Source organism: Petromyzon marinus, chromosome 57 (assembly GCF_048934315.1).
Source record: "Petromyzon marinus isolate PM22_M1 ecotype Great Lakes invasive population chromosome 57, UKy_Petmar_22M1.pri1.0, whole genome shotgun sequence".
Classification (NCBI taxonomy): Eukaryota; Metazoa; Chordata; class Hyperoartia; order Petromyzontiformes; family Petromyzontidae; genus Petromyzon; species Petromyzon marinus.
The window spans coordinates 5,976,578-5,997,579 of NC_133723.1; the positions used below are offsets into that span (position 1 = coordinate 5,976,578).

The 21,002-nt window shown below is 54.0% G+C and overlaps 1 protein-coding gene across 3 annotated transcripts; it reads left to right on the forward strand.

Annotated features, from left to right (window-relative positions):
• Window positions 1–6,536: 6,536 nt before the first annotated feature.
• Window positions 6,537–18,956, forward strand: LOC116954935 (toll-like receptor 2). Of its 3 annotated transcripts, XM_032975774.2 has the most exons (4): window positions 7,772–7,854; window positions 12,002–12,096; window positions 12,358–13,137; window positions 13,502–18,956. In XM_032975774.2, exons 2-4 carry the CDS (start codon window positions 12,047–12,049, stop codon window positions 15,669–15,671), a joined length of 3,000 nt encoding a protein of 999 aa, XP_032831665.2. In that variant the 5' UTR covers window positions 7,772–7,854; window positions 12,002–12,046; the 3' UTR covers window positions 15,672–18,956. The 3 variants fall into 3 exon arrangements, with proteins under 3 accessions (XP_032831664.2, XP_032831666.2, XP_032831665.2); XM_032975773.2 differs by lacking the exon at window positions 12,002–12,096 and having other exon boundaries at window positions 6,537–7,854; window positions 12,363–13,137; XM_032975775.2 differs by lacking the exon at window positions 12,002–12,096 and having other exon boundaries at window positions 7,724–7,854.
• Window positions 18,957–21,002: the final 2,046 nt, after the last annotated feature.

Here is a 21,002-nt window from a genome sequence, read left to right on the forward strand (position 1 = left end):
CGCGGTTGGGCGGTGCGTGCTGCTGGGGTCTCGGGAGTTTCTGATCCGTCCAGGAGTTTCGTGGAATTTTGTCCAGTAATTCTGCAAGGGATGTGGCCCCGGGTGGCTGGAAGGTCGGAGCACTCCGTTGCACCACAGATCACCTTACCTTACATAGTCACCTTACATAGCAGGGATAATTCCGGATTTGAAGTTTTCGTGACTGCAAGGATTCATACTCTTTGTTTTTTTCGGTAAAGTCACGTAGGTAAAAAATTAAATGAAAATAAATTAAAAAAACAAATTACGACGTTTCGGGCGCAACACAAGCGTCCTTCCCAGGACACACCCTGCCCCCACACTCACCATGGCCCCCTCCATCCCCCGCAACTATATAACTCCTCGTCACAGCCATCTCTGAGACACACTTAAGCGGTGTGCTTTCGCTCCGTTGTCCCCACCTGAAGAAGGACGCTTGTGTTGCGCCCGAAACGTGTTTTAATTTAGTTTTTTCATTTATTTTATTTTTTATCTACGTGACTTTACCGAAAAACCAAAGAGTATAGCGGGAATAACCAAAACATTTCCAAAATCTTTAACAAACACAAGATCCAGGTCCGATTTAACACAGCGCACAACATTCGTGACCTGATCCCATCTGTGAAGGGCAAGATTCCTGACATGCAATATCCCGGCGTCTACAAACTAAGCTGTACCTGCGGCAGCAGTTACATTGGGGAAACTCGGCGACATGTCTCGGACCGTGTTCGTGAACACAAGGCAGATCTGAAACACGGCAGGACCAATACTTCTGCCGTAGCTGATCATTACTTTAATGCGGCTGGCTCGCGTGAAATAGATTTCTCTTAAGACGATGGTACTTATAAGCAGCTACAAATTGGAGGCTTGCCCCCCTCTTTTCTCTCCACCTGAAGAAGACCGCTCGTGTCGCGATCGAAACGTCGTGGGTTTTGTTTTCTATCTACGTGACTTTACCGAAAGAACCAAGACTATGCACCACAGATCCGTCCGTTCGTTTCTCAATCCGCTTGTCCTGTTGAGGGTCCCCGGCAGCATGTTGAGTAGGGCCGTCCAGACCTCCCTTTCCCTGGCGACAGACTTGAGCTGAGGAATGCCTCGGCAGGACTATGTCGCTCAGTGAGATCCCTCCGTTCGAATCCAGGCTTACATCTGCCTGCGATTGAACGTTGCTCCGTCTCAAAGTCGGTCACCAATGACCGCACAAAAAACTGTCGCGTCGCTATCAATTTGGTTCCCGGACTTCAACCCGGCTCCTCTCCAGCTCGCAGAATAATGTGACGGTTTGAGTCTTCGCGCGACGGACGAACGTGAACCCTTGAATGGGGGTCGGCGGGGGCGGGGGGGGGAGCATCTTGGAATGTTTTGCCGTTCTGGTCGCACGGAGGGTTGCAAAAGCATCGCTCCGCGAGACTTCCACGTTCCAAATGCATCGGTTGTGCCCGCGCTGATGGCGCAATCGGGATATAGTTTGGGCAAAAATCACGTTGTAAGTGTTCGAGGAGGAATCATGCCGGCTTGCCCGACGGGACCTTGTTGCAAGGTGCGAGGGTATGAGAGATGTGTAAAGCGCGGAGTGGGGAACCGGCGAGGCGTTTTTGGCTTCGTAGGTGTCGAGTGTGCAGGCGGTGCAGCTGCACCACTGGGTCTCACGGGGCATTGGGGGGGGGGGGGGCAGGCGCGGGGCTATGAAGAAGCGGGTGGAAAATGGGAATTCCTGGACACATTTTGGTTTTTAATTTATTATAAATTCCTTCCGCGGTGGCTAGCGCGCTGCGTTATCACCCCGGCGACCCGAGTGTGGTTTCTGGCCACGGCTCACATCAGTGGCGAGGGAAGAATGCCTTATCCAGACTCAGCACCACCCCCTCCCCCACATCCCGAACTGCCCTCTCGCCAAACATACACGAGCCAGCCTCTAGCATTTTTCAAAACCACCAGTTGCTGAAAAGCTGCGTTGTGAGCATTTCTAATCAAAGAAAACAGTTGACATTTCCGACCTGCCGTTTGTGTAATAACATTTATGGAATTAATTCGATGACTGTGTACCGCTACACGAAAATTTCCATCAAAGAAAACGGTTGAAATTTCCGAATTACCCAACAGTATAATCGCGCTTAGCTGGCTGACTCACGCCAGCTTTTGCGGCAGGTAAAGTTATTTCCGTCACCAAATCTAATTGCGCTTTTTTTTCCAACAAATAATTTTCTAGGCACGTAATTCGCGAGGCACGTCCGCGAAGCTTGTTCCAAAACCGGTTTCTTTTTTTCTTGCCTTCCGTTGTCGCGTCGATGTGACGCTGTGGGGAAGGAACATCGTGAGATGGAACCACCAACCAACCCCCCTGGCTCAAGCCGGACATGAGTCTGCGAGCGCGCGGGTTGACTTAAAGCGAACGAGGCGAGGAGGAGCGTTTGACTCGGCTATTAAACGCATCTCCCATGGGCCCATGCTCAATCCGCTGCTGGATGTCCAAGTCGACCCACCCCGAAGCTGCAGGCCACAACACCTTTTCCTTGTGGCGGACGAATCCGCCGCCTCCTCCAATAGAACCTGGGTTTGACTTCTGACCATGGCGAAACAACAGCAGCAGCAGCATCATCATCGACTGGTTTCAGACCCCGCCCTACCCCCTTATGTCGATTCATCCTTCAATGTGAATATCGTGCCCGCGGTTCGTGCGAACGACGTCGGCCAGCCTTGGGGGAGATAATGAGACAAAGACGGGTGAACACGTTACCCCCGGACACAATGTCGCCGTGCCGGCCTCAATAAGTGCTCGCCAAACAGCTCCTTATCCGTCGTCCCCTGGACGTGCGACTTACAAAGCGGCCGCATTCCATTCACAAAGGCGTCCTCTTCCTTCCGACTGCGTAGTCAAATCTCACGCGTGTCGTCGACCCGAGGCGCGATTGCCTTGAGCCTTGACCACCTTTCACAGCTCGCCGTTCCGTGCCCTCGACTAAAACAGCCACGGACAGGAGACTCGACGATAGCATCCGAGCAGGTTCGCTCCGATCTTGTCCAGAGATCAGAATTCGCTGGGGATGTATCGTCTCCGGTGCCCTGGCTCAGTCGCCCTAACGGTTCGCAGATCTGTTATTTTGAATATGAACGCTGACCGGTAAAAAAAACGTAAACGCTTCCTCTCCGTACGTAGCCAACCGTGCTAATCGGATGTGGTGTGGGACAAACTAAACAGAAAAAGTAAATGGGGCGTCCCCCCACCCCCTCCGTGAAGTTTATTCGGTGTGAACGAAATTGTCCTTCCGTTTGCAATTAGGGTCTGAAGCTGCGGTGGTTTGTAGCGAGGATAATTGTGATTTCTCTCAAGCTTGTAACAACTGCGTCACCACCGCGCGGCAATGTTGCCGCTCATCGCTCTCGTTGAGAGAGGGGCGGTGATGAGTCGGCTCCACTACCATAAATGAAGGTGTTCTCGGCCAATGAACGAGTGTCTGTGCATGTGGGAGGAAAGCGGAGCACCCGGAGAAAATCCACGCGCGTGTAAGGGGGCAACGCTCTATCCCACACAGACGGAACGGGTAGGATCCACGTATTTTTTTTGGCGCCGGGAAGGGAGTTTCACCGCCTCTCTGTGATCCACCAATCCTCGCTGCAGCCTCCACGTGGTGCTGGATCACAGCGGGTTGATCCGTGCCACGTCGTCCTGGAAGGTAACGGTCATTATAATTATCATTAACTAAATACTTCCTAGGACTATTTCAAATCCTGGTTGGGAGGCTGAACTGAGGCCACCATATACTCTTTGATTCTTTCGGTAAAGTCACGTAGGTAGAAAAAAATAGATTACGACGTTTATGATCGCGACACAAGCGACCGTCTTGTGTTGCGATCCAAACGTCGTGATCTATTATTATTTATTTCTACCTACGTGACTTTACCGAAAGAACCAAAGAGTATATGGATTCCTGCAGTCACGAAAGCTTCAAATAAAAAGATTGAGGCCACCATCCCTTCCGGGGCCGATCAAATCAATGCCGCCGTGGGTAAAGCCAAGTGGTTGACTCGTACGGGTGGACTCGTCCCCGTCACAGAAACGTGGAATGTCCAGGACTGGATCGGCAGGCAGTGCTGTAAACGAGAGATGAACACCGATGCCGGGAGGAAATCACTTTTTTTTTGCACGCGCATCAGACCGCTGGATTAATGACTGGGCTTGTCGATGATTAACGTTTATAACGGATCGATAAGAGATCTCGAGTTGATCTTGTCGTGTTTGCACGCCTCGTGCACCGCCTTTACTCAAGCCGCCTAATGAAGTCGAGCAGAAGCCATCAGTTTCATTTAGTTGGTCTAGCCCTGTGAGCCATTCGGCTCTTGAATCGGGTGCAACTGCAACAAACAAAAAAAACATGAACAAGAAAACATCTTGAAGTGACTACGCGCAAACAGAAAAATTCAGGGAAAAAAACAGCAAAGTCTTGCAGAAAAAGCACCGTACATCAACGCTGTGTGCAAAAATCTCAGTGGGATGCAAGTCGAACTCTGTACTAGAACAAACAAACATGGCTAAACAAAAAAAAACGTTTTCGAAATCACCAAAATAAAGCTATAAAAGCAATGTAATAGTGATCATAGGAACTCTGATTGAATTTTTTTTTACAATAAACGATATACATAACACGTACATAACATCACCTTACCGTGGGCACAGACGAGACGCTCAACCTTCCCGACAAACGTTTGAAAAGCGAAGACATTCGAAGCAATTGGCGGGACCCCCGGGTTTACCATCACTGTCCCGGGGTGGGGAAAAACCGCGTAGCGACACGAGTCTTGTTAAGGCCTTACCGACAACCACAAACTGGTGGTCAATCGATTGGCTTCGTCGAGAGCTACTCGGGGCACTAAGTTTCGTAAATGTTGAAAAATTACATAAACACGTTAAATTCACCGCCTGGGGGGGGAGCGGTGGGGCTCGCCTTGGCAAAGGAGCTGAGGATCGACGGCTGACCGGAGGGCGGCGGACGCCCCACCGGGGATCGCGTTTGGCCGGTGGGGTGGCGCCCATCGTGTCGATCGTGGCCTGCTGGCGTGTTGGCGCTTGTTGGCGCGGTAGTCTGGGCGGGCGGCGCGTTGCTGTCGGGGATCACGTAGTGGGGCGGACTGAACAACAACAATAATAATGATTGACCCGATTTTTGCGGGACCCCGGGGTCCCGCACAAATGATTCATTTATTGACTGCCGGTGTCTTCTCGCCGCGCAATGCGCCCGTCGCAGAAGCCAAACGCAGCGAGGGGTGAACGATTCACGAGTCGTTTCGTAAAAGAACGACTCGTTGCCTGCAATTTGCGGCGCTCGAGTGCCTCGAGCAACGCTCGCTCGGATTTAATTTCCAGCCGGCGCCCCCTATCATACGGAGTCATCATTTTGAGGTCATTTAAATGTCCCAATTGAACGCGGTTAGGGCGACCCATTCTTTGGTGACGTTGCTGCTGCTGCTGCCGCTTTGGCAGTTGGGTGCACAGGCGCGGTTAATGACGAGAAGATGAACGCGTTCTGTCGCAGGAAGAACACCACTGTTATGCGTGGCCTTAATAGGGACGGGGGCGGGGGGAAATGCGCATACTGTTTTTAGACAGTTCGGGCACATACATTATTTATGTGCTGTGAAGGTGAAGAAGAAGAAGAAGTCATCGGCCGAAACAAAAGGACGCAGTTCTACCTGCTGTGGAATAAGGGGTCGTCCATAAATGACGTCACGCGATTTTGGACGATTTTTTTACCCCCCCCCCCACCACCTCCTCGTCACACGGCGTCACAAAAAATCAGCCCCCCCCTCAAATATGACGTCACAAAGCTTTGCCCCCCACAAAACCATATTTCCATTTTGAAAATAAAACGTGCTTCAAATCGCTTTAAGCTATTGCCATTGTAGTGCGTAATTAATGTGGCGCTGCACTCTGATGTTGTAGGAGAAAACATTTATTAAAGTCAATTTAATTAAGTACAACGTGTTGTCTTTATTTATTTAAAGTTGCGCATTTTGATGTGACGTCATATTTCCTAAACCCCCCCCCGCCTCGTCACACATCGTCACAAATGTCTGACCCCCCCCCCTAGGTGCGTGACGTCATTTATGGACGGCCCCTAAGGACCATTTTCCCCGAAACGTCGCTTATTCATTATATCTCTTATTCATTTGACGTTGGGACCAATGTCTGGCTCTGTTGCTGCTTGCTCGTGCACAGCACTACTGCCAACGTAGTCATCGCCACAGTGAAAAACAACACACGCAAACAAGACAAAGATCCCCCATATAGCCTTCACAGACTGTTGGGGCAAGTGCTGTTAGCGAGCAGTACCTATGAAGGCCGGCACGGCACACGAGGGGGTGTGTGGCCAGCCACCACGCCCGCTCCCACACACTAACAAAGACAAAGATCCCCGTATAGCCTTCACGGACTGTAGGGGCAAGTGCTGTTAGCGAGCACCTTGAAAGGCCGGCACGGCACACGAGGGGGTGGGTGGCCAGCACCACGCCCGCTCCCAGACACGCACACACACGCACCCAGACACGCACACACGCACGGGCTGAAACGCACACACACGCGCACGGGGAGACACGCACACACGCCCACACACTAACACACACACCCAGACACGAACACATACACACCCACACACTAACACACACACAGACACTAACACACGCACACCCACACACTAACACACACACACAGACACTACCACACACACACCCACAGATTAACACACACACACGCACGGGAAGACACGCACACACAGACACACACCCACACACTAACACACGCACACTCACACACTAACACACACACACACCCACAGACTAACACACACACCCACAGACTAACACACACACACCTACACACTAACACACACCCAGACACTAACACACACACACCCACACACTAACACCCACAGACACACCCACACACTAACACACACAAACACACACTCTCGCACGGGGAGACACGCGTGTTTAACTCTGCCTGGGCACCAATGACGTATCAACATCGAGGCAAGAGGAGGAGGAGGCTTTGTCAAGCGAGCTCGCCACTCGGTGAAGAGGAAATGGGTCCGGATCAACAGAGACGCCAGTTACGCGTGGCGCATGTGACGAGGGCACTCGCCTGTTGATGCCCCTAACTCGACGAAGTGGAGGAGGGTTTTGGCAGACTCCGTGTGTGTTCTGTGTGTGTGTGGTTATCGGATCTGGCGATGCGGTGGGATCTTTGTCTTTGTTGATCGAGCCTCGCGGAGAGCGGTGGCGCTGCGGTTAGCGCTGCGTTGCGCCACGAACCTCGGCCACCCGAGTTAAATTCCCGCTCGCGACGGCCGTCAAGAGTCAGTGACGATTATCCGAACGGGTTCTTGGCAACTCCGAGGTGCGGTGCGTAAATGTTTAGCCACCTTGGGGAAGACAAAGGCGTCCCGGGGCGTGGTGCCGACTAACTCCAAACCCCGTCTTGTGCCACGTCGCCGGCCTCCATAGGTGCTACTCGCTAACGGCACTTGTCCCAGAAGTCTGTTGAGGCTATACGGGGCGGCGGCGTGGGGGGACTTCGTCTTTTATTTTGTTTGTCCGCCTCTCTGAGCTTCGTGTTTCGAGCGGCCGATGGCCCGACCGCTGCGACCTGCTGATGTCCGCGTGAAGGGGGGCCAATGGGTCGCATTACATCGGCCGCGACGCCACCGAATCCACCGCCGCTAGAAGAAGAGGAGGAGGAGGAAGAAGATTTCGACGTTTTGTATCGGCCGTGCAAAGCGCGACACTCATCGTGGCGGGTCGGTGGCACGACCGCTCCGACTCTCCCGCTGCTACCAGCAGGTAAGGAGGCGACGGAGACTTCCCTCTCGCCCTGTCACCGCATGCCCGCCGCGGCTATCGTGGGCTGCGTCTGCTTGGTCCGAGCCTCGCACGCTGCGCGCCGCCCGCGTTCCGTGCCAACCGCGCGTCAAAGGTGCGGAGCGGATTTTGTGGACGTGGAGCGAGCGGCTGGCGTGTAACGGCCAGGCGCAAGTGCCATGCCTCTTCTAGATTTAAAGCTTTCGTGACTGCTAGGATCCATACTCTTTGGTTCTATTGGGTAAAGTCACGTAGGTGAAATGTTTTTTTTGTTATTTTATTTTCACCTACGTGACTTTACCCAATAGAACTAAAGAGTATGCCATGCCTCTGTTCTCTGCTTTTGCGTGAAGGAGGCAGCAGCAGCAGAAGCAGCAGGGGCGATACGCTCAGAGGCTCAGCGTGTAATGTCGAGGTCTGCTGCTGGACACGACGAGAGGGCTTCAGGAGAGAGAGAGAGTGAGAGACAGAGAGTTGGTGTCGTTTTTGCTGTTCTTCCTCCGTTGAAGGAGCGCAGACCGCAGTGCATTTCGTCGCGGGCAGGCAAGTGCTAGACCCAGAGCTAGACCCAGGCTTCATTGTGTCAGCTGGTCTCCTAGGAAGGGGTGGGGAGGGCCCACATTGAGCCAAGCGGCTCTGTGATGACCACAGCCCTAAGGCGGTCGGCAGTGGCGGGGGTTTACGGGACACGGCAGGGGTGGAGGGGAACGTGCCCCGCTCGCAATGGGCCACAAGCAGCGACGTCGTTTCCTCGCGGACACCCAAAACTCGCCACGAGCCGAGATGCAGAACGAACGAGGCACGTGCTCGGGTTCAGTGCGGGATTATCGTAGTAGCAAAAAGTAGCTACGCATGTCGTAGCTACACATGTAGTAGCTACATATGTGTAGTAGCTACTACAAAAGTAGCTACTTTTGCGACTACACATGTAGTAGCTATATAAGTAGTAGCTACTACTACTTATGTAGTAGTAACTACGGGCCGCGCACTTTCAAGGGCCCCGCGCTAAATGCTTTCAAGATATCATTTCAGGTTCAGTGATTCTGCACTTGCTCTATTACTATAGTACTATACCGCCTTCAGCTTTTATGAACGACCGGGTGTTTAAGTTTAGCGATTTGTCGTATTATCTGGCTGTATAGCGAATGAAAAAATACAATAACTTTTTAAAGTGTTTTTAAATTTCGATTTAAAGCTTTCGTGACTGCAAGGATTCATCTTCTTTGGTTCTTTCGGTAAAGTCACGTAGAATGAGAATAAAATAATAAATTGATAAAATAAAATAACACAATAAAATTCTCACGACGTTTCGGCCACAACACAAGTGGCCTTCTTCAGGTGAAAGGAACAGACCTGTCGGGACGACAGAGCTTCATTGAAGCTTGTGTTGTGGCCGAAACGTCGTGAGAATTTAATTGTGTTATTTTATTTTCTTAATGTATTACTTTATTCTCATTCTACGTGACTTTACCGAAAGAACCAAAGAAGATGTTTTTAAATTCATCCGGCACTGCTCGAATTCAAATCAAGACCCGTGTCTGAATGTCCTGCCCGCGACAGACATTGTACCACGTCGAGTGTCGTCGGGATTTAATCTACCGCTGGGGCCAGCCGTATCCATCTCTCCCAAGTTGGGCAGTTTCAGTTTTTCAGTTTCTTTATTTTGGTATAGCCCTGTGAGCCATTCGGCTCTTGAATCGGGTGCAACCACAACGAAACAAAAACACGAACAAGAAAAACATCTTAAAGTGACTATGTGTTGACTGTGCAAACAGAAAATCCAATGAAAAAGAAACAGCAAAAATATTCGTGAAAAAAAGCACCGTACACCACCAACGCTGTGTGCAAAAAAAAAATCCCAGTGGGATTTAAGTCCAACAACAACAACAAGAAAACTTAGATTAATGCCATCAGTCTAACTCCGTACTACAACAAAACAAACATGTCCAAACCCAAAAAAAACGAATCTCCCTCGCTCCACAATGGTTAGGGAAGCTCTCTTAAGATTTGCGAGCGGCGTATCGCACGCGCGCACGATAGATAGTCGAGCACCGGAATTCGGGAAGTGTCTGGGGATAGCCGGACCGCAAAGTCACCCCTAAGACCACGCGCACGATTTGTTAATGTCCCAGCCGTGCAGCCTGCCGATGAGCTCCCACGTTTGTGTTTTTTTGGGTTTTTGGAATTCTTAAAATCGAGCGCTTTTGTTTTTCTCGCCGCCTAAAGGGACCGTCCATAAATGACGTCACGCACCTAGGGGGGGGTGGGTGGGGGGGTCAGACATTTGTGACGATGTGTGACGAGGGGAGCGGGGGGTTGAGAAATGTGACGTCACATCAAAATGCGCAACTTTAAATTAATAAAGACAACACGTTCTACTTAATGAAATAGACTTTTTAATAAATGTTTTCTCCTACAACATCAGAGTGCAGCGCCACATTAAATACGCACTACAATGACAATAGTTTAAAGCGATTTGAAGCATGTTTTATATTTTTTTGGAGGGGGCAGAGCTTTATGACGTGATATTCGAGGGGGGGGGGGTCTGACTTTTTGTGACGCCGCGTGACGAGGGGGGCGGGGCAAAAATCGTCCAAAATCGCGTGACGTCATTTACAGACGGCCCCTTATAACATTTATTAATGTTGTGGATTTGCTCTTCAACACACCGGTTAGTGCTGTACTCGTAACGAATTGGCCACGTTCTGCCTTACGCGACACAAACCCCTCACTAATTGGCTGTGTCGGGTGGTGGTGGCGGTTTTAACGACACAACATTTATATTTACGCGATCTAATCCTCCCACCCCCCCCCCAAAAAAAAAAATTGATGATATTGGTCGCGAAAGCCTCCCGTTGTTTCTTTTTCTCGTCCTAAATAAGGATGAATATGTATACCGCAAAATCCGCCCGCGGATTGTCTCCAGAGGTTGTGATCACTGAGTAGCCGAAGCAACATCTGGCAACGCTTCAGACACCGACGCTGAGCAAGGTGACCTCCTCTCCTGCCCTGCAAAGTGATCCGTTGATATTCTGGTAGGATCCATGCTCTTTGGTTCTATTCGGTAAAGTCACGTAGGTAAAAAAAAATAAAACGACAAAAATCACGACGTTTCGGCCACAAACACAAGCGGCCTTCATCAGGTGAAGGGACCAGGCTGTCTCGAGGACAGCGCTGGAGTGAAACACAGCCACGCTCAGACCGCGGACCTTTAAGCTGTGTGCGAGGAAACAAGGTGCCTTGACAAAGGAATTAGCATGAAAAAAAATTAGCATTTGATTGGCCGACTTAGCATAGAGCATACGATCCGTTGATAGGCCGCAGTTCAGGGGAGCGGTGGCACAGCGGTTAGCGCACCGAGTTCGACAGCCCGCCACGGTTAAGGGGCCGTTCGTAAATGACGTCACGCACCTGGGGGGGGGGGGGTGGGGTCAGACATTTGTGACGATGTGTGACGAGGAGGGGGGGGGAGGGTTTGAGAAATGTGACGTCACGTAAAAATGCGCAACTTTAAATAAATACAGACAACACGTTCTACTTAATTAAATAGACTTTTTTTAAAATAAATGTTTTCTACCTACAACATCAGAGTGCAGCGGCACGTTAAATACGCACTACAATGACAATGGTTTAAAGCTATTTGAAGCATGTTAAAAACATTTTTTGGGGGGGGGCAGAGCTTTGTGACGTCATATTTGAGGGGGGGGGTCTGACTTTTTGTGACGCCGCGTGACGATGGGGGGGGGGGGGGGGGTAAAAAAATCGTCCAAAATCGCGTGACGTCATTTATGGCCGACAGGCCCCCAACGCCGGTGGCGAGCGATGTCGGACGAGCGTGGACCTCCCCTTGCGATGTGCAAGGTGTGCCCCACGAAGCAAGCGGACACGGTGACACAGCCTCGAGCCTGCTTAGATCCTCGGTCGCATTCTGGGCTCGTCGAGTTTGAGTCGCGTGCACGCTTTTTTGCCAAACGAAAATAAAGTGTTTAGGTAAGCGTGCAAATTCTGGACCGTTTTTATTTTTTGTTATTTTTGGCCTTTCCGGTTCTCATCGACTCGTATGTCAAACAATCACCCGCTGCTGATATTAACCGCCACATGTTCCCGCCCCCGCCCCCCCCCCCCAAAGCAAGCCCTGCCTAGCGGCGTAGTTGAGGGTTCGTCCCTCTCACGCATGGCTTGGATTGTGCGATGCTGCGCTGTAACGTCTGTAAATCATCACAGGTTAGTGTAGGGCACGGCCCGTAGTCACCGCAGGCTGCATGCGAATCACACGGATACACACCGGGCACGTTAAATCTCGTGGACGCTGAAGCCAAATCCGTCGTTGTACTGCACTTCTATGCTGCCACGTCTACCTATGCCCCCCACACGTTCACTGACCCAAACTGACCGGCGTTTTGAAGAACGGTCGACTTAAACCCCACGACCGGTACAGCAGTGGATCAATATCTGTGTGTGTGTGTGTACGTGTCTTTGCGTCAGACCAGGCGCTGCAGGAACGATGCTTCCCAGCTTCTGGATCGTACCCATGGCAACCTTCTTACTGTGCTCCCTGCTACCCATCGCTGGATGGGCGACACCCGACAGGGATCGCGAGCCCTTGGGGCTAGCGTTGGGCTCGGCAGAAGCAGCAGCAGGGACGGTGTTAACATTACCAGTGCAGCCAACCGGGGGGTCAGTATTGAGGTCAACAGGGGGGTCAGCGACAGGGTCGGCGGGGAGGTCACCAGCAGCGTCAGCAGCAACGGCTTCATCGTCGGTGTCATTGGTCGAGTCACTAGCCGGGTCATTGGACGAGTCAAGAGTGGCGTCAACGGCTTGGTCATCCGCCAGATCACCGGCTGGGTCACCAGCTACACCACCGTGGGAGTCGAGAACGGACGAGTCACCGGCTAGGTCACCGGCTGGGTCACCGGCTGGGTCAACGGCTGGGTCATCGTTTGGGTCATCGGCTGGGTCATCGGCTGGGCCATCAGCTGGGTCATCCACGGGGTCGGAGAAGGCAGCCGAGAACTGCAAGCTGACGGGCTCGCACGCGGACTGCTCGGGGCGCAGGCTGACGCGCGTGCCCCAGGGGCTGCCGGCGAACATCTCCTCGCTGGACCTGTCGCGGAACGAGCTGGCGGAGTTGGGCGAGCTGGCGTTCAGGCGCTACCCGCTGCTGCGCCAGCTCAAGCTGCAGTTCAACGTTATGGCGCGCATGCACGACCGCGCCTTCCTGGGCTGCAGCGCCCTCGAAGAGCTCGACCTCTTCAACAACAGGTGAAGCGGACTCGGGCAAGTGGGCGGGCGGTCGCGCGGGGGCGGGGAGAGACGGACGCGTTGGGATGGACGGACCGATGTACGGACGTTACGGGTAGATGGACGGAAGAACGAACGAGAGAAACGAATGGACGGATGGGCGGGTGGGTCGGACGCACTGACACATGGACGCACGGCCGGCCAAAAAATTTACAGATATAAGAATTTTGAAACGTGGGGAGTGGGTGGGGGGTGGGGGTTGAGGTTGCTGAGCGTTGAGCAGGGGGGGGGCCTCGACCCCCTCCAGCACGGTCGACGCTGCGGGGGGGGGGGTGGGGGGGTCCTGGTTGCGCGTCACGTGACCCTTCCCCCTCTCCGCCCGCAGCCTCACGGTGGTGCCCGACGCTCAGCTGGGGCCTCTGCTCGGCAGCCTGCGCATGCTCAACGTCTCGAACAACCTGTACCGGCGCGTCGAGCTGGGCACCACCTTCTCGCGCCTCACCTCGCTGCGTCACCTGTGGCTCGGCGGCGAGCTGGTGTCGGACGTGAGGGCTGCCGACCTCGCGGCCCTCCGCTCGCTCGACTTGACGATCTTCTCCCTCAAGACCGGCCAGGGCTTCCGGAGCTACGAGCCGGGGGCTCTGGCCTCGCTGGCCGGGAGCGCCAAGCCGGCCGTCACCCTGGACTGCGACTTGGACGCGGCGCCGACGGCGGTGACGCCGATGCTGGCCGACCTCGCGGCCACGGGCGTCCACAGCCTGCGCTTCCGCCGCCTCTTCGCCACCAACTACTACACGGGCGCCGACGACCTCTTCGCGCCGCTGCCGCGCCTCTCCCGCCTGCGCAACCTCGAGTTCTTCCGCGGCAAGTTCAACGAGAACCTGCACTACCTCATCCTCAAGCACCTGCAGCGCAGCGCCGTGGAGGCGCTTGCGCTGACCGCCGTCGACTTCGCGTACTCCGCCGTGACGGAGCGACCCCGCGTGCCTGTGGGGAAGCTGCCGTTGCGGACGCTGGCCTTCCGCGACATCACCAACCCGGAGGTGCTGCTGTACAACGGTAACTTCAACTGGTACGGCAGCCTCGACACGCTGACGATCAACAACGTCAACTTCAACGTCGTCCCGTGCCCCGCCTGGGCCGCCATGCACCGCGTGGTCACGGCGGACATCTCCAACAACCGGCTCACGGACTCGGCGCTCCTCAACGTGGGCTGCGACTACCGCGGCACGGTGCCGCTCCTGCGCTCGCTGCTGCTCGCCGATAACGCGCTGACACGGCTGGCGACGGTGGCGCAGCTGGCGCGCGAGTGGGGCGCGCTGCGCAACGTCTCGCTGGCGCGCAACTCCATCGGCGGCGCGGTCGAGCGCTGCAACTGGAGCCAGCCGATCGAGTGGCTGGACCTTTCGTACAACCGCGCGGCGGGCGACGTCTACGACTGCCTGCCGCTCACGCTGCGCCACCTCGACCTGTCCTTCAGCGACGTCGACCGGCTCGACCTCGGCTACTTTGCCCGCGCCGACAGGCTCGAGTGCCTGCTGCTCAGCGGCAACAACATCAAGTTCATCCCGTCGGGCTGGCGCGCGCCTGTCCTCCGCTTCCTTGCCATCGACCGCAACTCCTTCGGCGTCATCGACCGCGGCACCTTCGAGCTCATGGTGCTCCTGCGCAGCCTGCGGGCTGACAACAACCCCTTCCAGTGCACCTGCGACCTGTGGGGCTTCCTGTCGGAGGTGCGGGCCCTCGACTCGCCCGTGCGGCTCGAGGGCTGGCCCAACAACTACACGTGCTACCACCCGGCGCAGCTGCTGGGCACGCAACTGGAGCGTTTCCGACCCGGCTCGCTGGAGTGCGACGTGCGGCTCGTGGTGCTGGTGTCGGCGGTGGTGACGGCGGCCCTGGCGGTCGCGTGCCTCGCGCTGTGCCGCCGCTTCGACGTGCCCTGGTACGTCCGCGCCCTGTGGAACCTGCTGCGGTCGAAGCGGCGCAAGCTGACGAGAGGGGGCGGCAGGCAGTTTGCGCCGGGGGGGCGGGACTACCGCTTCCACGCCTTCATCTCGTACAGCCACGAGGACGCCGCGTGGGTGCGCGAGAACCTCATGCCGCAGCTGGAGTCGGCGCGCCCGCCGCTGCGCGTGTGCGTGCACGAGCGCGACTTCACGCCCGGCATGTGGATCATCGACAACATCATCGACAGCATCGAGCTCAGCCGCAAGGTGATCTTCGTGCTGTCCAGCGCCTTCGTCGACAGCGAGTGGTGCAACTACGAGCTGTACTTTGCGCACCAGAGGCCAGCGCACGACGCCATGGAGGACCTCGTGCTGCTCCTCAAGGAGCCCATCCGGCCCGAGTCGCTGCCCAGCCGCTTCTGCAAGCTGCGCAAGCTGCTGTCAAAGAAGACGTACCTGGAGTGGCCCGCCGAGGCGACCAAGCAGAGCTTCTTCTGGGCCCAGCTCAGGGCTATCCTGAGATACGAGGACGGGCTGCTGTTGGAGGACGTGGGGACTGAGGGGCTCAAGGTGGAGGAAGCCGGGGACAAAAGTCATCCGTTTTGAGGGGGCGCCGTCGGTCCGCGGGTCTCCGGGCGGCGGCATCTCGACCTCGTAGCTTCGCATGTCTCTTCCTGATCGATGCAGATGAGCAAACGGGGGGGTCGTCACAGGCTTACTGAAGTGACTGGATTTGGTGCTGCTGATAAGAGCATTGCTTTTATTTTAATCTGTTACCCAGAAAAGTCTGCCTCATTCTTCTTCAGGCCTTGTTGAGATCTTCGATGGGTAGGCTCTGAGGCCTGGCCAGGGTCTTAGGAAGGGTGTCGTTTGAGGGGCTTGCCGTAACCTTCCAGGAAAGCCTCGCTGAGTGTCAACATTGTCCTTCAGGAGGACCCCTGCTGGGTTGTTCGGGAGAGCTGCCACCTGTTCTCGTTGTCCCAGGATCGCCGTCTCCTTGAGCTAGAAATCCTGGCAAATCAATGCATGTCGTGGGAGGATCAGATGTGGCGGTCGCAGACTCCACGATTCAGTTTTCTACTCGCTTATGGAGCCGCGGCACCATAACAAGGGCTATGCACATTCGACCACTATTGAGTCGTGACATAGCCAGCATGGTAGCGTGTATTGCAATGTACTACGCTACGGGATGTCTGGCATAGCATTACCAAGCTGCAGCATATATAAAATTATTTGGCACATGTCATGACGGGCACTGCAAGAGCCGACCATCTGCTTTCAGTGCTCGTGACTCTGCATTGCATTCCGGTTGGCGAACGAATACAATATGAGGTCGCACTCATTGCACACAAAGTGCTTTCCACAAATGAACCACAATACCTTGCTGATCTCGTCAAGGGACATAGACCGTCATGCAAACTCCGGTCGTCGTCACAGCGGCTTTGGGCTAGCCATTGGACAAAGACGTCCACCGCATCGCACGCTTTCAGATGCGCTTCTGCCATTGGAGCTATGCACCTTTAAATCCAGATTGAAAACTAATTTCTTTAGAACTCTCTTATGTGTTCAGTTTGTTGTCTTTTCCCCCGCACCTCCGATTAGCACGTGTGGCCACGTACGGTGCGAATGAAGTTCAACATACATACGTGTGTGCCGTGCCAATGTGTGCCGTGCCAATGTGTGCCGTGCCAATGTTTTGCCGAGCCAGGCGTTGACTTGAACTATACCCGCATGACCCAAAATCAATTGCGAATATTATCGGTCGCGAAGGTCCACGTGTGCGTTAAATCCACGCTTTTTTTGTTTGTTTGACAAAAAAACAAACACGTCCCCAATATCAGTGCCATTGGATTAGCACCGAGCGAAATTCTCCACCGCTTGCTATTTTTTTACATTTCAGTGTCTCGTGGGCAGAGTTCGGGCCGATCGCTCGAACCCATCGACGCCGGTTGAACTGCCAGATGTGTTTATAGGCAAGAACCCTTTGAAGTCGGGTTCTGGGTCTCGGCTCGAGAGTGCCCTTTGCTAAATGCCCTCTGTACGTCGAATTGTGAAGGACGGCGGAAAACGACGTTCCCGCAGCTCAGTCGCGAACCCCATAGCTGCAGAAGAAGACGATTCGCCAGCATCAGTGCCAAAGATCTGTTCTTCTATCCGTCCCGCTGCCGTTTAAGCTGCGAGGAAGGGACACATGGAATCCATTTGACAAAGAAGCCTGGGGGTTACTTATTTATTTAACCAAAGCGGATGTGCGTGCGTGTGCGTGGGGGGGGGTCACAACAAAACAAACCCAATGTGGTTTGAGTTTGCGTTTTTTCACGACCGCATAGTTTCTCGCGGTTGTGCTGCACAGCTCCCCGATGTGCGTTCAGGTTGAAAGCCTCGTGTTGCTTGGCGCGATGTCCAACGTTTCGTGCCGCGCGCCTTCTCGAAGCGAAGAGGCTCCCTCCCCGCCGTCCCCCCCCACCCCCTCGCACGCGTGTGTCAATGACGCCGCGTGCGTTTGTGTGTGTGGCCTTCAAATGGAGAAATATGGAATAGGCAATGGCCCTTCTTCAAATAGCACCCAATCGAGTAGGTTCATTGCCCGAAACGTCGCCCATCATATTACATCTTTTACTTTCAAGGCCATACCGGGCGTCATTATTGACGGATCGCGTTGCGTTTGTTAGTCGTTTTCTCTTTGATTGTCAACGAGGCGGCGGCGGCGGCGGCAGCAGCAGCCTTCACCAGATCGGTTGTCCGTCAAAACACGTGAAAGGGCGTTGTGATTGTTAATGAACGAGGAACTTGATCTCTGCGATGAACATTTGAGTTTGCTGCGGTGTAACATCGCCAGCGCGGGGCAACTGTGAATGTATTATTTTTCGGATGGGATCGGGTGATGAGAAAAAAAAAACATGTTGCTCGCTTGGATTCACAAATCGAAAGTATTTTTTTGAGACTTTGAGTGATCGGAGACGGCTTGGTTCAACGAGCTGGCGCCTTCAAAGCGAAAGTTGTGATTGAGTGCTTCCTCGCGAAAAGTAAATTGCCAGCGACATTTGCCACTACCTGCGCTGTAACACAACAGCAGCCCTTCAGGAGCGGAACCACGAACTGAATTGAAGAGGCTCCACGTCGCGTGGACGCTTTGCATCTCATTTCCAGGCGCTTTGCTTTTCCAGCAAAGCGCCTGGAATCGACTGGAAGGTCTCGGATATTGTGATGAATGTGCAGTGACTGCTCGTTTTGGAGGGCTCGCGGGAGGAATGTGCATCGTGTGGGGGGAGCGCTGGCGCCGGCGGTTAGCGCTGCGCTACGAACCTGACGACCCGAGTTCGATAACCGCTCACGACCACCGCCAGTAACGGGTGGTGATTATTTCAAATCGGTCCTGGGCCTCCCCGCAAATGAGTACCTGGTGCGGTGTGTCAACAAAAATCCGCTGCGGAGACAAAGGCGGCCGGGCGTAACGCTGGCCAACCATCCCCTCGTGAGCCGTGTCAGCGCGGCTGGCTGCATCCACCGGTTCCCACCAGTGGGTGAAAGAATATATTTTGAGGTGTCTCGCCACCAGAGATGGGCACTTTTTTTTCTAAATTACATGTACATTTAGTACGTACATTTTACTCCGATGCATAACTTGCTGTCAGTGTCCAATGGGCAAAGCTCAACGTGACCGCTCACTCTCCCATCCGCGCTGTGTCTCTCCGGTAATTTGAAATCGCTACATTGTGCCCAGCGCGATGGCGGGAGGCGGCTGCAGCATTACCGATGGGACGAAGAGCGCCACGAGGTCACTCCGGTTGTGGACGCCGCGACGAGCCTCTCGAGCGACGCGTTTGGTTTGCTGCCACAACTCGAAGTGTGTCAGTGTTACGTATAAATCAGTGTTAATCGTTTACCAAACAGTTGTGTGTGTGTGTGATTTATTTTTCCCCGTTACTGAAGAGCAACACTGCTGCGCGCGCCCGCTTACACTTGCCCAGACAGCGGCGGCTCGTGACGTCGCCTCGTGATGTCGCCTCGTGACGTCGCCTCGTGAACGTTGCCTCGTGACGTCGCCTCGTGACGTCGCCTCGTGACGTCGCTTTGTGACGTCGCCTCGTGACGACGTCGCCTCGTGACGTCGCCTCGTGACGTCGCCTCGTGACGTCGCCTCGTGACGTCGGCTCGTGACGTCGGCTCGTGACGTCGCTTTGTGACGTCGCCTCGTGACGTCGCCTCGTGACGTCGCCTCGTGACGTCGCCTCGTGATGTCGCCTCGTGACGTCGCCTTCTGACGACGTCGCCTCGTGACGTCGCCTTGTGACGTCGCCTCGTGACGTCGCCTCGTGACGTCACGAGGTGACGTCGCCACGTGACGACGTCGCCTTCTGACGACGTCGCCTCGTGACGTCGCCTCGTGACGTCGGTCAAACTGTGGACGTGCGTCAAAGTAATTTCCATAGCAATGGCAAAGTGAGAGAGAGAGAGGTCGGATAATGGTTTGAGATGCACTGCATCGGAAGAGGATCTGGATGAGGCAGGTGGTGGTGAGAGGGAATGAGCTGAAGGGGGTGATTGAAACTTGATTCGAAGCTTTCGCGACTGCAGGAATTACTCTTTGGTTCTTTCGGTAAAGTCACGTAGAAAATAAAATCAAATAATAATAGATTGCGACGTTTCGATTGCAACACAAGCAATCATCATCAGGTGTGAATGAATGATAAAACACAGACACGCTCGGTGTGTCTTTGTGTGTGTCTCTCTCTGCATGTGTATCTGCCTGTGTTGTTTCCGTGTCTGTGTTTTATCATTCATTCTTACCTGACGATGGTTGCTTGTGTTGCAATCAAAACGTCGTTCAGCCCTCGTCTGAACCTCCCGCAGACGCTCCCCATCTTGTCCACGGCTGAGACCGTTTCCCCTGTCCGGTGCAGCAACGCCGCTGTTCCTCACCGCCTGTCCAGTGCCGGAATTATCGGAGTCGCAAAAGTAGCTACACATGTAGTAGCTACGGGCCCCACACTTTCAAGGGCCCCGCGCTAAATGCTTTCAAGCTATCAGTTCCGGTTCAGTGATGCTGCACTTGCTCTATCACTATAGTACTATACCGCCTTCAACATTTACGAACGACTGGGTGTTCAAGGTTAGCGATTTGTCGTATTATCTGGCTGTACAGCAAATGAAAAACGTACAATAACTTTGCTGTGCGAGTAAAAAAAATGTGTTTTAATAGTGATGTTTTAAAAAAAAAATTCGGTTACCTTTCTAACATATGCTACAGGCCCCGCACGAGCTTAATCCGGCATTGCGGCTATCTCCGTTTGCCCTCCACCGCCGCCAACCTCGCGTTGAGCCCGAACGTTTCAAGTAAATTTCCTGCCGCAGGCTGCCTCTGTCTCGTCGTTGAGGGACCTGAAGCGCGGTGCGTCCTCAAAAGCAACACGTGGGCAGATGCTCGCACCCGCGAGATGCACCGCTACATGCACGCAGCGGGAGATGCGTGCGCTGCTAGATACACGAACCCGCTAGATACACGAACTACTACTAGATACGCGAAGCGTTAGATACGTGCACCGCTAGATATACAAACCGCGAGATACACGCACTGCACCGCGAGATACACGCACCGCTAGATACACGCACCGCGAGATACACGTAACCGGCATCGTTACACTCCGCAGTCTCACGTGGGGATTTGACCATGGCTGGTGATGACTGCGATGATTATAAATTGCAATGTCGTTGTCAAAATTACGTGGGGGGCGCATTTACGGTAACCGTGTCCTCCGTACGAGGGTTTTTTTCATATCTGTCCACCCATCACGGTTTAACACCGGATTGTTGTACAGGGAGTGTTCCAGGTCCATATGGCGTGCAGCCGTTTCAATACGGGCAGACTATTTTTTGTATTTGTCTTGTGCTTCTCCCTGGTGATGGGACTTTGTAGGATGAACGCTGAGATTTATA